Genomic DNA, 15444 nt, shown 5'->3' with positions numbered 1-15444 from the left:
CGGGTCAAAGGCCCCCCGGGTGAGGGGAGAGGAGGGGGCTTCCTCTCGGCCTGAACTTGGCTGACCTCCGTGGTTTCCTTCTGGCTCCTCTGAGCCCCTTTTGTAAGGGAGGTGAGTAGGCCCCTGGCGTTTTGGAGGACTCCAAGGTCACGGGCTGGTGAGGAGACTTGGAGGGGCATTGAGGGGCAGAAGCAAAGGAAAGAAGGGACTTGGTGCAACAAGAGTGATTATGGTGGAGCGGTCTCTTTCCTCCGACCTGAGACATTCCTCCTCATTCACCTGGCCAACTCCTACTCATCCTTCAAAACCCCTTTCCAATGGTGTTCTCTCCGCCTTTGGGACATTGCCTCAAAACTGAGGTTGAGCCTTGGTGTTCTTCTCTGGGTCCCCCACGCTCTGACTGCCCTCCCCAAGCCCTGATTTTCCCAAGCCCTGACTGTTCTCCCCGGACACATCATAGGGGGACACATCACAGGGCGAGACCTCGGGGCCAGACTATTAATCAGCACAGCTGCGGGCACCAGAGTGTTTGACGAATGGACGTAAACTGTAGGGAATGCAGTGGGGTGCTGGAGGTCAGGGGTGGGGTTGGGGGCCAGGACTGCGGACTGGGCCCTGCAGGGGAGACCAGGGTGAGGGGTGCAGGAGGCCCAGGCAGCGGTGGGGCTGGTCTGTCACGGTCACTGCCTTAGCTTTCTGCCCCAGGACCTTCCATTTCCCGGTTGCTTTTAGAGTCCTGGTGAGTACTACCTGAAGATGACCTCTTCTGGCCATCCCAGCCCCCAGGGGCACCCTCCACGGATGGTGAAGCCCCCAGGAGCTTTGGTGAGGAGGGAGAGGATGTGATATGGCATTCACTTCTGGGGGGAGGGGAAGAGCCTGGGGGCTGGGCTCATATCTAATTCTCCTGCTGCTGCTGCTTTTTTTTTTTTTTTAATCCTCACCAGAGGATATTTTTTCCATTGATCTTTCAGAGAGAGAGGGTGGAAGGGAGGAGGAGGGGAAGAAAGAGGGAGAGGGAAACATGGATGTGAGAGAGACACCTAGACTGGTTGCCTCCCACACAGGCTCCGACCAGGACTGGGCCAGGGATCAAATGTGCATCCGAGGTACAAGGTAAATGCCCTTGACTCGGAGGCAAACCAAGACCCTTCATCTGCAGGCCAGTGCTCTAACCACTGAGCAACCGGCCAAGGCTAATTCTCCTTCTGATGGAGGAATATGGGGTGACTGGCCAGGCCTTGAAGTTGGGGTCACTAACCCATCATACTGACAGATGCAAAGGCACTTGCTTTATATATATATTTTTTTATGATATTTAGAGAGAGAGGAAGGGAGAGGGAGAGAGAAACATCGATCAGCTGCCTCCTGTACGCCCCCTACGGGGGACTGAGCCCAAAAGAGACCCAGGCATGTGCCCTGACCTGGAATCTAAGGGGCAACCTTCCCGTGCATAGGACGACGCCCTACCATCTGAGCCACACTGGCTAGGGCACCATTTGGTTTTTAAAAATTAAACTTACTTCTTATGACCCAGGTGTAAAACACATGACTATATCAACTGTTTTGTTAATATTTTCCAAGCAAAATTTCCCACCCTCCAGATGTTACTTCCCAGAAATGACCATTGCTAACGGTTTAGGCCAGGACTGGGCAAATTTCTCCCATAAAGGGCAAGAGAGGGAATACTTCAGATTTTTAAAGCAAGATGCAGAATGAAAGGTACTCTGTGGGTACTTAAGTAACAAGAGAGGAGGCAAATTACCTTCAGGTTTCAGGAGATCCCATCTCACTCTCCATCAACCCTTCCAGGCTCCTCCTGAGGCTGACTTTCCAGGCCTGAGCTCTCAGGGCATCCTGGCTCAACTGAAGAAGCAGTTCCCGAGGTGAGGACAATGCATGGGGGTCAGAAGTCCCTCTGTGGTCCTAGACCCCACGGAGGGAAAGAATCCCATCTGGTCTCCTGGTGGCTCAGAAGTCCCTGACCCAAAAGACAGGACCAGTAACGGGGAAGCCTGAAGCACAAAGGAAGCCAGTAATCCTAACACTGGCTTTTATTTAAATGTTTGGTTTTTGTTGTTGTTGTTTAGTGTGAATTTGCATGCATTTAATTTTATGGATGTATTTAAATGCTGCCCTAAAACTGTATTCATCTTGACACTGCTTTACATGTGGTCCCTGGAAGGGGACCCTCTTCCCCTCCCAGCCAGGGTCTCATTCTGGGGGAGGGTCCTGCCTGCCCCCGCCAGCTGGTCTTTCTTCCCCACAGGTTCTCTCCTCACCTGCGGGCACACGTGGACAGCCTTTACTACTTGGTGAGCCACAAACCAGACAGCGCCTCTGGGCAGCCCCTGGAAAGGCTGTTCTGTTTTAGCCTCAGGAACAGGGTTTTGAGACAAATTTATTTTGCTAACTTTGGGCGAGTGAGTTACCCCATTGAACCCCAGCTTCATGGGAGTTTTTCTTAATAATAATCTTGCTGTGACAACTGGAAATTCCATCTTTAAAGGAGCGGCTTCTTTAGCTCACAGCACATGACTAGAGTCCCTGCCCTTGAGGCGTGAATGTTCTAGTGTGCCATGTTGTCTAGAACTTTCCATGATGTTCTATGTCCACAATGTCCAATATGACACCTGCTAGCCACATGTGGCAATTGAGCACTTTGTAAGGACCTGAATGTTTAACTGGTTTAAATTTAAATAGCTGCACTTGACTGGTGGCTACCCCATTGGACAGGGCAGCTCTAAGCGGATGAGAGGGATAAGTAAGTAAATAGAAAAAAACAAAATTCAAAAAAAATGTCAGAATTAAAAGGAAAATGAGTAAAGATTTTGAGCTAGGGTAGTCAGAAAGGGCTTCTGAGAGGAAGTGGTGGTCACAGAGGATAAGGGCTCCTGCTACCCCTCGAGAGAACAGGGAAAGGTGTTCCAGGCAGTGGGTACTGTATGTGTAAAGGCCCTGGGGCAGGATTGTGTACGACGCGTTGGAAGAACAGTAAGGAGGCCAGTGTGCTTGGAGCAGAGTGAGCAAGAGGGTGAGGATTGGAAGGCCTTTGACCTTCACATCTAGAATGAAATCCAGGGGTCTCCCTAATTAGCTCTCATTTCGAGGGTATGAAGTGCCATCCTATTTGATGAGCGCAGGGACCAGAGAGGTAAAGTGACTTGCCCAGGGTCACACAGCTGGGGAGAAGCATGAATAGCATTCAAATTCTGCCCACTTCCACTGACCACCGCCCGGTGTGACCCCTGTTGTTCCTTTGTAGCTCCAGAAGATTCGGCAGGATCTACAGGAACATCACAAGCAGGTGCGTTGCCAGGAGCTCTGGGGACAGCTGCCTCTCCTGGAAAGGCAGGGGAGAAGGGGGCGAGGTGAAAGCAGGGTGGGGGTGGGGGCAGGTCATTCCAGGATTTTTGGGCCTCATAGAACTTGTGCTTTTTACCCCAGGGAGGTGGGAGCCCTGGAGGGTTGTGGGCAGAGGAGGGGTGGGGCCTAGAATACAAGCAGGTGCGTTGCCAGGAGCTCTGGGGACAGCTGCCTCTCCTGGAAAGGCAGGGGAGAAGGGGGCGAGGTGAAAGCAGGGTGGGGGTGGGGGCAGGTCATTCCAGGATTTTTGGGCCTCATAGAACTTGTGCTTTTTACCCCAGGGAGGTGGGAGCCCTGGAGGGCTGTGGGCAGAGGAGGGGTGGGGCCTAGAACCCCCCCCACCCCCCTGGGATATCAGTGGATCCACACATCTTGGGAGTATATCTCCCATCCTCTCTCTGAGCCTCTTCTTCCTGGCCTGCTCCCTGGGTTCCTGCATGGCTCAGATGAGTCCAGGAGTGTTTTTCGCACTTTGCAGGTCAGTTGCTTCAGCTCTGAAGGGCCTGTTATGTGTGCCAGACATACCTGGATTACCCTCTTCCTTGTGTCTGCGAGTTCTCAAGGGCCTGGCTCACATCTGAGCCAGAGACAGGTCCGCACCGGAGGCCCTGGCTCCCTTCACAGGGCGCCTTGCCCAGGCTGCAGCATGACTTCCACCCCTGCCCGTCCTCCTGCCACCTGGCCTCTTTCTCCTGGGTGCTGGCAGGGCTTTCTGCCGGTGCCAGATGTGCCTGGCAGAAGGCCAGGCCCATGTCTGCGATTTAGCAGGGGCTGGGGTGGGCAGCTCAGGGAACTGGGAGAGACAGATGGGGGAGAGGCAGGAAGCAACCAGAACAGTTATTCATTCAACAGATATTTATCTATCACCTTGCCAAGGGCTGTTGTAGGCGCCAGGAAAATAGCAGAGAAGAACACAGACAAACCCTGGCCCTTGGGGTGAGCGGAGCTTGGTAAATAGAGGTGTCAGATGATGAGGGCTGGGCAAGGTGGACGTGGAATGGAGCAGCCCCCAGGGGACGTGGGGGACCAGATTGGGAGTGGGTTGCAATTCAGGGTGGTCAGGAAAGACTCATTGAGAAGGTGACATTTGAGCAGAGAACTAAAGGAGAGGGGAGCGGACCATGAAGGTATCTGAAAAACAGCACGTGCAAAGGACCTGGGGCAGTACCAGGCCCGGCATGCTGGGGAAACAGCAAGGAGGCTCTTGTGCCTGGAGCAGAGTGAGACGGGGGAAGCAGGGAGGGCAGGTTGTGCAGAGCTGTGTGGGCCACGGTGAGGACTTGGGCTTTTACCACAGTGGGGATGGGAGCCCTGGAGGGCTGCAGGCAGAGATAGGACCTGACTCAGGTGCTCACAGGCGGTCTCTGACTGCTACAGGGAGGACTGACTGTAGCTGGGCAGGAGCTGTGTGGGGGTTGGGGGACCAGGTGACAGATGTGTGGGAGTATATCTCACACAGTTATGTGGTGAGAAGTAATCAGATTGTGGACGTGTTTGGGGGAGGGGCCAGAGAGCTCTTACTGAGTATCAAGACTTAGGGGGGGGCAAGGCCCCAAGACGGGCCGCTTCTGTTGCTGCTCAACCCAGGAGCGTCCTCCCCACCCCCAGGTGATGATTCTAGCAGCCTTGATGGCCTTTTGGTCCCCAACAGACCACTTCCCCCTCCCCCTCTTCTCTATTTCCCTCTCCTTGTTTTCCCAGCCTCCTTGCTGTGCATTTAAAATCCCAAGCAGCAGAAGCAGCAGCCAGCCGCTACTCCCACTCCCACTACTCCCCACCGTCTGCCGGCACACAGCTTTCCCCAGGGAGGGCCAGCTAGCAGGCAGGAGGGAGCAGCACTTTTCATGCTGAGTGCGTTAAAGTGCCAGTAAATTGCGCATTAACGAGCCAGGGCGAATTGGGGAAGGCTCCCCTGGGCCTCCTGCGGCTGGGAGGCCCAGCTGGGGAATCCATCACTGCTGGCCCCAGGAGGCAGCCGCCCTAAGCTCTGATGGCTCAGAGAGGGGCTCCCACATCCCAGACCCTCCCACCACCACCCTGTTTGCCCAACAGGCAGGGGAGGGACCAGGCTGTTCGAAGAGGCCGATACACACTGCCTGGCTGTACCTCCACGCTGCCCCCCCTGCCCCCCCACCTCGCCACCGCCCTCTCCCACTCCCCGTCTCCTCTAACTTTGGGAAATTGGCTTTGCTTTTCTGGGCCTTACTTTTCTTGCCTGCACAATGGGAATGGCAATAATGCCTATTAGACACCTGACTGCCATTAGTGCTTATGCTGCGTTTCCTTATTATCTTTCTTTGTGAATCAGAACATTTCCCCAGTATTTTGGAGTCTGCCCTGGGCCAGACGGCTTTGGGGAGCTGCTGGAGGGGAGTGGGAGCCGTAGGCCAGCAGACAACGGTGCTATCCTAAACGGTAGCCATGGGCACGTGTGGCTATTGGACTTAAACAGGTGGCACCAGTCACATTTCAAGTGCTCAGTAGCCACGTAAAGCTGGCAGCTACCCCGTTAGACAGGCCGCTCTAGAACCATTTGCTGGCACTATGTTTCGTCTGGGTCTGGATTAAATATAGCTGCACATGCGCACATTTCCACATGCACTGGCTGGGAGGTTCCAGCCTTGTTTGCTCTTGTCCTCAGCTGGAGGCACGTTCTAGGAACCACTGTCCTTGGTTCTAGGCGCTTGTGCCATCTGGTTCGCAAGCCACTGGCCCCACGTGGCTGCTGAGCACTGGAAATGTGCCTGTTGGAACGGCAGGAATGTCATTTTCAATTGTACGTAGCTCTGTTTAAATAGCCATCCGTGGCTGGTAGCTTCTGTGCAGGGCTGCACAGTCCTATGGACGGAGAGGTTAAAAACAAACGCAGTACCTGTCAGATCAGTGCCATGGAGTAAAGGGAGTAGGGTATGTGGTAGGGAGGAGCATATGCTAAAAGAAGAGCCCTAGCTGGTTTGGCTCAGTGGATAGAGTGTTGGCCCAAACACTAAAGGTCCCGGGTTTGATTCCGGTCAAGGGCAAGTACCTTGCTTGCAGGTCCGGGCGCATGGGGGAGGCAACCAATTGATGTGTTTCTCTCACATCGATGTTTCTCTTTCTCTATCTCCCCATCTCCCTTCCACTCTCTCTAAAAATTGACGGAAAAATATCTTCCGGTGAAGATTAACAACAACAAAAAAGAACTGACAGGTAGGCTGGTGGGTAGGTAGAAAAAGGAAACTTAAAGATAGATCACTCTGTCCCTTCCATGTCCATAGAACCTTTTTTTAAAAAATATTTTTAGAGAGGAAGGAAGAGGGAGAGAGAAAAGAAACATCAATGATGAGAGAGAATCATTAATCGGCTGCCTCCTGCACACCCCACACTGGGGATCGAGCCCACAACCATGCCGGGAATCGAACTGTGACCTCCTGGTTCATAGGTCGATGCTCAACCCCTGAGCCACACCTGCCGGGCTCCTCAGAACTTTTTTTTTTTTTTTAATAAAGCCTGTTTGTTTACTTATTTGTTTATAGCCACACCTGCCGGGCTCCTCAGAACTTTTTTTTTTTAATTAAGCCTGTTTGTTTACTTATTTGTTTGTTTATTTATTTTAAGTTTTGTTGTTGTTGTTAATCCTCACCCGAGGATATTTTCCCATTGATTTTTAGAGAGAATGGAAGAGAGAGGGAAAGACAGAGAAACATCGATGTGAGAGAAACACATCAGTTGGTTGCCTCCTGCACACACCCTAACCAGGGCCTGGGCCAGGGAGGAGCCTGCAACTGAGGTATGTGCCCTTGACCGGAATCGAACCCGGGACCCTTCAGTCCACAGGCCGACGCTCTATCCACTGAGCCAAACCAGCTAGGATTATTTAAATATATATATATATATATATATTTTTTTTGTTGTTGTTGTTTGTTTGTTTGTTTGTTTGTGTTTTTTTTTAATGATTTTAGAGAGGAAGGTAGAGGGAGAGAGAGATAGACACATCAGTGTTGAGAAGGAATCATTGATTGCCTCCTGCACACCCCACACTGGGGATGGAGCCCGCAACACAGGAATGTGCCCTGACTGGGAATCGAACTGTGACCTCCTGGTTTCATAGGCCGACGCTCAACTACTGAGACAGAATAGATGGCTCAGGTTTTAGTTTTCAAACATCCCAAGAAAACAGGATGTGCACCCGGATCTGACTCCGCTTTCTACCATCCTATAGCAGCGCTGTCCTCAGCATAGATTTTATCAGCCACTGCCGAGGCTGGCTTCTGGGTACCACGAACTTGCTTTATGCTATGTAGTGCAGAGGGCTCTGTGTTATCGGTAATCACCCCAAAATGTTCAAGGTAGGTGGTGTATCCCCATTTCACACACAGGGAAACTGGCTTGCAAGCGGGGGTTCGCACCCAGGGCTGTCCAATTACAAAGCTTTAGCTGGAATAATGTTTCCCTCCTCTAGGCAGAACATTTTCGACAGTTCATAGAGACGTGCAACCAATCCCTGGGCTTCCAGCCAGGGGAGGTAGGTTTCTGGGTCCTCCAGGAGGGAGGGCACGGGCGTGGGCACATCCTCCTGTCCCCTCACAACCCGGTGCTGGCACTACCAGGTAAGCCAGGTCTCCTTTGGTGAACAGGCTGACCAGGACTCCTGGGGACCCGCCAGTACCAAGGTTTCCCAGCACCCAAGGGTCAAGCCCCCACAGCCCTCCGGTCTTCAGGGGCCAGACTTCAAAGACGTCATGGCCACAAGGTCATCTGACTGGCTCCAGCAGCCCTTTGGAGTGGACGACTCCCCAGCTCACCCGCTAGACACACGGCCGCCTGGGGACTCTGAGCCCCAGTTCTGGCAGGATGTTCTGACCCAGCAACTCTGGCAGATGTTTGCCGGGACCCACGATAAGGTGGACCCATCGAGACACAGGCGTGAGTCTCCCTGAGGTTGGGAAGTGGGCGGCCTCGGCACGCGTGGAGGGCTGCGCAGGCTGAACCGTGTCTTCCTCCTGCCTCTCCCCATCCCTTCCTCCCCTCCCCTCGTCACAGTGAGAGAACAGATGCCAGGCATGGTAAGTGAATGGGCTGGCGGTGATCCTGGCTGGGCCCCAGTGTGGGTACTCAAGTTTCTGTGGGATTGGCCCACCTCCTCCACCCTCAGCCCTTCCGTGCCCTCCAAGGAGTCGGGACTCTGTCCTGAGACTGTCTGAACTCTGCCTGGGTCAGGGGACTCGGGCAGTTGCCTCGTCCCATCCTCACTGCCTGGGCTGTGAGGTTCTAACCCTGGGCAGGTCCTTGGGTCTGACCCTGTTTCTTGCTGGCAGGAGAGCCAGAACGTAGGACCATTCTACTTTGGAGCAGAACCCTATACCGAAGATGCTTTGGGTAATTCCAGTGGGACGGGGGTGGGGGGGGGGGAGGCAGCTTGTTCCAGGGGGGCCATATCTGCTGCTAAACTGCTCTTGTCTCAGCCCAGTTCTCCGCCCACCTGTGCCCCTCCACATCTCCCCTCCAGGTTTCCCAGAAGGGAGCATAGGGCCAGGCATGGCACCAGGGGTGATGCTGTCCCGTGTGGCCCAGGTAAGACCCAGGCAAGAGCCAGGCATGAGATGCCCCTACATTGAAAGTCTGGGCCTCTGGGGCAGAGCAAGCCAACATGGCTTAGCTTTGATCTTGGTCCACCCGCAGGAGCCTGCTAGGAGAACCTATCGCTTTCTGAAGCCCATGTAAGTGTTAGACCTGCCTCTCCTACCTGTACCTCTGTCCCCAGGAGGTGGAAGAGCCCAGAGGTACAGGCATGTCCTCACCCTCCCCATCACCGCCATACTGTCTTCAGTAACTGGAGAAGAGGGGTCTGGGTAGGGATGTGGAACTCAAGTTACTTTCATACCAGCATCACTATCCCTACCCACATGACCAGTCCAGGTTCAAGGGATTGGAGGAGGCAACTCCCATGGAATGGGGAGGGGGAGAGGCTGTTTCAGAGCTGGAGGCAGACATCCCCAGCCTTGCGGTCTGAAGCTAGTTGAGCCCAGATGTGGGAGAGACAGTTTGCCTGGAAGAAGGGGCATAATGGCTGGGACCTTGAAGGATGAGCAGGAGTTTTCCAGGGGGCAAATCATTGCAGGCAGAAGGGCGCAGTATTTGGTTATGGGACAGGGAGAATACTTGGAGGGATGTGGGCAGGAGATGGGGAAGTGTAGTGTAGTGGGGAGAGAAGGCCTGAGAGAAAATCCCCGCATCTATAAGAGAAAAAATTCCCTCTAGGACCTTGATGGGTGCCCCCCTTTGGGCAAAGGGGCTCCCAGGCAGGCCAGTGACCCCTATTCATTTCAAACGGGCAGTAGTTTGCCCACGGCTGATCTAGGGCCTTGATGGGTGCCCCCCTTTGGGCAAAGGGGCTCCCGGGCAGGCCAGTGACCCCAAGGTCTCCCCTCCTAAGATGCTGGGACCCTGAGGACTTCGAAGTCACATGGAAGAGGCCAGATGCCTTGCCCTGGCAACCCAAGAAGCTGGCCATCCCACACAGAATGAAGATGATGCGGACGCTGAAGCACGGGGAGTCCGTGCTGGCCACCGCGGTGAGCAGCTTCACGCGGCACGTGTTCACCTGCAGCAGGAGTGGCGTCAAGGTGTGGAGCCTGGTCGGCCAGATGGTGGAGGACAGATTCCCCGTCAGCCACCTGCGTGTCCAGGTGAGCGTGGGGCTGGTTCCAGGGGGTGAGGCTTGTGGGAGCAGGAAGAGCTACCAGGAGCGGAGGACGCTCACCTGTGCCTCTGCCCTTCCCAGACCCCAGGGGCCTACCTGCGCACCTGCCTGCTGTTCTCCAACAGCACGACGCTGCTGACGGGTGGCCACAACCTGGCCAGCGTGAGCGTTTGGGACCTGATGGCACCCTCCCTGCACATAAGAGATGAGCTACCCGCTGCAGATCTCACTTGTCAGGCCCTGGCTGCCAACCTGGAGGACAGCCTGGCCTTCGCCAGCTTCACCGAAGGCACCATCAGGATCTGGGACTTGCGGGACCACAGTGTGGTCAGGTGTGGCCCCGGGGTGGGCGGGGTCACCCTGAGAGCCCCTTCAGGCATCGTCTGCTGAGCAGGGACTCGGCAGTCCCCAGGTTAACGCCTTTGCCTGCTTGAACTCAGATCTGAGAGGGTTGAAGACCCGGGTTCAAATCTTGACTGGGCTGGGCTGGGCTGTTTCCTCTAAGCCCAGTCCTGGTACTTTTTGTCTCTCAGTTTCCCCATCTGTCACCTGGGGATGGTTGGGTGAGTGATGTTCCTTGGGCCCAAAGCTTAGGGTCTCAGTTCCAACCCCCTTCTGCTGCCTCTCCTGGCCAGGGACCTGCCGGGCCCTCCGAATGGAGCCAAGAGCATTGTTGTCAAAGACAGTAACATCTGGACCGGGGGTCTCGATGCCTGCCTGCGGTGCTGGGACCTGAGGACCAAGGGGCCCCGGGAATACCAATTTGAGTCTCAGGTGTGCAGGCTGGGATGGGGCCTGCTTGGCCGGGTAGCAGCTGGGTCTCGGGCTAGAGGAGGAGGTGGACGCTGTGAGGTAGGGTGGGGGGGGGAGTGGTACCCCAAGTCTTGGTGATGCTGGGAAGAATAGGGGCCATTAGAAATGTTCTTTCCTGTTGCCCAAATAGCATTGGATACTTTCATAGTCTTTGTGATAATTTCATAAAGTAGAGAGGACCAGCCCATTCTACAGATGAGCAAACCAAGGCTTGGAGATGTAGAGTTGCTTGTTGGGGGCCTTGCAATCAGGAAATGGGCAGGTGGTCAGCCCCTGGGGTTGGTTCCCGTACTGTTGCCCACCTCCTGGGCCAGGCTGGGCCCTGACCAGGTTCTTTCCTGCCACCTATCCCCAGATAATAAGCCTGTCCCCCAGCCCCCAGGAGGACTGGGTTCTGGTGGGCACAGCCAATGGCCAGCAGTGGCTGCAGTCCACCCTCGGGGGCCAGAAGCACATGGTGGGCTGTAAGGACAGCACCATCCTCGGTCTCAAGTTCTCCCCTCTCGGTGAGTGGCCAGGAGTGAGTGGGGGAGTCCTCTGTGGCCCCCAGCCACCCACAGGCCGCCCCCCCACTCTGACTGGGCCCGGCCCTCTCTGACCTTCCCTGAGCCCCTTCCTCCCTCTACCCTTCCTCAGCATGAGCCTCTCACATTGCTGCTAGGGGACAGGTGGGAGGTGGGGGTTCCTCCATTTCCCAGATCCCCCAGGAGTGTTGCCCTCCGCTGCCAGCTTTGACTTGGTGCCCCTCTGCCTCCTTCCAGGCCAGTGGTGGGTGAGCGTGGGGATGGACAACCTGGTCAGCATCTACAGCATGCCCACCGGAACCATGCAGTTCCAGGTACCATGGAGGCCTGGGGGTGGGGCAGGCGGTGCTTAGGCCAGGAGTCCCAGTGCAAAGGGCCCAGAGGGACCACATTTGAACTGACAGGCACGGGTAGGGGCAAGGGTGAGTGAGCCCCCCATGCTGTGCTCCAATCCTCCCAGGTTCCCGAGAGAACTTCTGTCATGTGCTGTGACGTTTCCTCTAACAACCGCCTGATCGCCACGGGGTCCAGGGACCATGCCTCAGTGTACCAGATCATGTACTAAGGGGCTCACTACTGCCATCTCAACTCGGGGTCCTTTCCCCCCCCCCCCCAATGAGGGGGGCAGCGGTGGAGGGTCATGATGGGTGGGCTGGTGATCTTCGTCACGTGTAATAAAGCAACTGGAAAAAGCAGAGCTGCCCTGGTTCTGCGTCGCGTACCCTGGCCGTCTGGTGAGGATGTGGAAGGACTTTGTCCAGCCTGGGTCTCTGAGCCTTGGAGTCCATATTCTCTGAGATCTGATCAAAGCCACTAACCCCTAGCCCTGGGTGGTTTGGCACAGTGGATAGAGCGCTGGCCTGTGGACTGAAGGGTCCTGGGTTCGATTCCAGCCAAGGGCATTAAAAAAAAAAAAAGCCACTAACCCCCACTTGGGAGGCAGGGGGGATATGGAACACTTCCTCCTGTTCCCCTGAGCTAATCTCTCCTCATCTCACAGAGATGTTTTTCTGCCGCTTCCTGCACAATTCCAGGGATGGAGTTCTCAGTCCTTTCGAAAACACCCTGTCTGACTAGACCAGAGCTTCTCACCCTCCCAGTGCGACTCCAATAGCACCATTTGCTCACCTGTCCTTCCAGGATAAGGCGTCCACAACGGTGCCAACAGGTGTAGCTCCCTCCACCACAGAATTATCTTTCTCCATAAAGAATCTGCAGAAACTCCACCTGGGGGTGGCTTTTGTTTCCAGCAGGGACCCTGCCATCTCCCTCCGGAAGGTCCCAGCAGCATCTCTGCTCGGTCCCCCGCCCCTTCTACTCCATGATCCTTGTGGCAGCCCGAGGGAGCTTCCAGAAAACCCAGATCTGATTGTCACCAGCCCTGTCCCCCTCTGGCTCCTACTTCCGTGGCTTTCTCTGCTTAAGCTCCATCTGGAGACCTAACTCCTCTTGTAGCTGAGGAGGAACCCCCTCTTTTTTTCCCCCGCCGCCCCCCCCCCCGCCCCCCGCCCTCCTGGTTTTCACCAGGCCAAGCTCCTTCCTTACCTCTGAGTCTCTGCACATGTTGTTCCCTTTGTCTTTGGTGACCATTCCTCCCTTACCTCTTGGCTAGGCCACCTCCTCTGGGACTGGGACTTCCGCTGTGATGATGACAGTGGGCCAGGCATCGTGTGCCAGGCCCGTAGGCGTTATCTCTGGGCCTCAAAGGAAACATGATGCCACCCCAAACACCACATGCTCCACTGTAAACCCCAACTCTTTGTAAATGGGCAGTGTCTTGGGATGATTCCGTTCAAAAGGCTGGACTAAAAGTGATCACGTGAAACTCTTGGGCTAGGGATTTAAAAGCCATGTATGACCCATCTTCCTGGTATGTTGGGCCCTGAAGTTACATATCGAGGTGGTGAAACCTCCACCAGCCTGGAGCCCTGAGTGTACCTGGAGTTGAGCCCCAAATGCCACATGGACTTGCCTGAGAAATACCTATTGTGTTCAACCACTGAGACCTGGGGGCTGTTTGTTACATGGCAAGACTTAAGCCACGCTGCCCAATACAACACAGTATTTCACACATAATGAATGATCTCATCCAGATTAGGGGAAAGAAAGACACCCACACAGCTAGAAAGTGACCTTCCTTCAATAACAGCTGCCCAGTTAAAGCAACAGTGCCCAATTCCCCAGCCCAGGACTGACGGAAATTTTGACAAATACATTTATTTCCCCAAAGTCCCTCTGCCCATCTGGCCCCACACCCAGCAGGGGAAGATGTGAGGGGGTTGGCCAGAGAGCAGATGAGATCCGGTGCCCACAGGTACAACTAGAGCGGGGGGTGCTGGGGTCTCTCCTGCACCCTCTCCCCACGAGTGCAGGAAGGGGTTCCGTCAGTAGACCACCTCATACACCGTGGCTTTCTTGTCCCCTGAGCCCGTCACGATGTACTTGTTATTCCCAGAGATGTCGCAGCTCAGCACGGAGGAGGATTCCTTGGACTGTAGGAGGGAGGAGAGAAGGCAGAGGTGAGGCGTGGCTGACACTGGCACAGGCTGGTCAAGCTCCCAGCGACCTGCACATGTTCGCAGGGAAGAGGCAAGGTGACTGGGGCCACTGCCGGCCTCCAAGCATGAGCCCGTAGTCAAGGTGGGGCCAAGACAGGACTCAAGACAGGAGAGCCCAGAGTGGGAGTCAGGAACAGGGAGGCGACACAAGTTCCAGAGAAAGGGCCTTTCTGCGCAAGTGATGACGCAGGACCTGTTATTTGGACACAAGGGAGGTGGGACCGGAACACTGCCCTTTCCTGGGAAGCTCAGGGAGTGCGCACCAGGCAGACACCCAGCACAGCAGAGACCAAGCTTAGGGCACGATGACCTCCCGCAGGGCGCAGCAAACTCTCTGTTCAGGGCACAACAGTAAATTTTCAGGCTTGGCCTAAAGTCCAAATAAGTCATTAGCCATTAAATCCAGAGACTAAATAAATCAACCTCACTTGTTTTTTTTATAACCCTTTAAAAATGTAAAAACCTCCTCCCACCCACCAGGATGACTATAATACAAAAGACACAGCAGCCTTAACCAGAGCGGCTCAGTGGTTGAACACTGTCCAGGGCGCTGAAAGGTTGCTGGGTCGATTCCTGGTCAGAGCACATACCTGGGTTTCGGGTTTGATCCTCAGTCAGGGAGCGTATGGAAGGTAACCCAATCCACCTCTCTCTCTCTCTCTCTCTCTCTCTCTTTCTCTCTCTCTCTCTCTCTCTCTCTCAGTATGTCCTCAGGTGAGGGTTTAAAACAAAAAAAAGACACAATAGCAAGCCTTGCTGAGAATGGGGAGAATTTTGAACGCTCCTATGCTGCTGATAGGAATGGGAAATTTGGAAAAGTCTTGCAGTTCCATCGAAGATTAAATTATCAACAAATTCCACTCCTAGGTATATGCCCAGGAGAAATGAAAATGTGTCTGCACCAAAACATGTACATGAATGTTCACAGCAGCATGATTCACAGTCGCCAAAAGGTAGGCATAACCAAGTGTCCATCAACAGATGAATGGATGAAGTGTCCATTCACACAATGGAATATTACTCAGCCTTAAAAAGGAAGGAAATTAGACGCCTGCTACAAAGTAGATAAACCTTGAGGACATTATACTCAGTGAAAGAAGCCAGAGACAAAAGGTTAAATACTATATGACCTCACTCACAGGAGGTCCCTAAAGGAGTCAGAGTCATAGAGACAGCAGGTATAGATGGTGGTGGGGAGGGTTTGGGGGGAGGGGAGGGAGAATGGGGGAGTGGAAGAAGGTGTTAGTGTTTAATGGGCATAGAATGTCAGTTTGGGAAGATGAGAAAGTTCTGGAGGTGGATCGTGGTGATGGTGGCACAACTGTGAATATACTTAATGCCACTGGAGTGTGCACTTAAAAATGGTTAAGATGGCACACTTTGTCATATTTTACCACAATGAAAAGGGAAACAGGCTGGGCAGCAATGTAGCCCGTGGGCTGCAGCCTGCGGACCCAGTGTTAGCAGCCGTCTGCAGGTGAGACGGAGGACCCAGGAGAGC

At 54.4% G+C, this 15444-nt stretch overlaps 2 protein-coding genes across 3 annotated transcripts in view; one reads left to right on the top strand and one right to left on the bottom strand.

Annotated features, from left to right (window-relative positions):
- The first annotated feature begins 39 nt into the window (after positions 1-39).
- On the top strand, positions 40-12073 carry TLE6 (transducin-like enhancer of split 6). Of its 2 annotated transcripts, XM_005858816.2 has the most exons (17): positions 40-111; positions 733-825; positions 1813-1886; positions 2270-2315; positions 3266-3307; positions 7808-7870; positions 7983-8271; positions 8389-8411; positions 8664-8724; positions 8855-8919; positions 9028-9065; positions 9782-10034; positions 10130-10380; positions 10684-10822; positions 11217-11367; positions 11623-11699; positions 11846-12073. In XM_005858816.2, exons 2-17 carry the CDS (start codon positions 757-759, stop codon positions 11948-11950), a joined length of 1746 nt encoding a protein of 581 aa, XP_005858878.1. In that variant the 5' UTR covers positions 40-111; positions 733-756; the 3' UTR covers positions 11951-12073. The 2 variants fall into 2 exon arrangements, with proteins under 2 accessions (XP_005858878.1, XP_014389145.1); XM_014533659.1 differs by lacking the exon at positions 40-111 and having other exon boundaries at positions 654-825.
- A 1509-nt stretch (positions 12074-13582) lies between these two features.
- Positions 13583-15444, bottom strand: part of TLE2 (transducin-like enhancer of split 2) — a 37265-nt gene continuing 35403 nt past the window's right edge. The window contains 1 exon segment of the mRNA XM_014533694.1: positions 13583-13951. Within this exon segment, the coding sequence (XP_014389180.1) occupies positions 13770-13951 (182 nt within the window). The 3' untranslated portion in view covers positions 13583-13769.

Source organism: Myotis brandtii, unplaced genomic scaffold (assembly GCF_000412655.1).
Source record: "Myotis brandtii unplaced genomic scaffold, ASM41265v1 scaffold122, whole genome shotgun sequence".
NCBI lineage: Eukaryota > Metazoa > Chordata > Mammalia > Chiroptera > Vespertilionidae > Myotis > Myotis brandtii.
The sequence above is the reverse complement of the archived record's forward strand: the minus strand, read 5'-3'. Positions and strand labels throughout refer to the sequence as shown.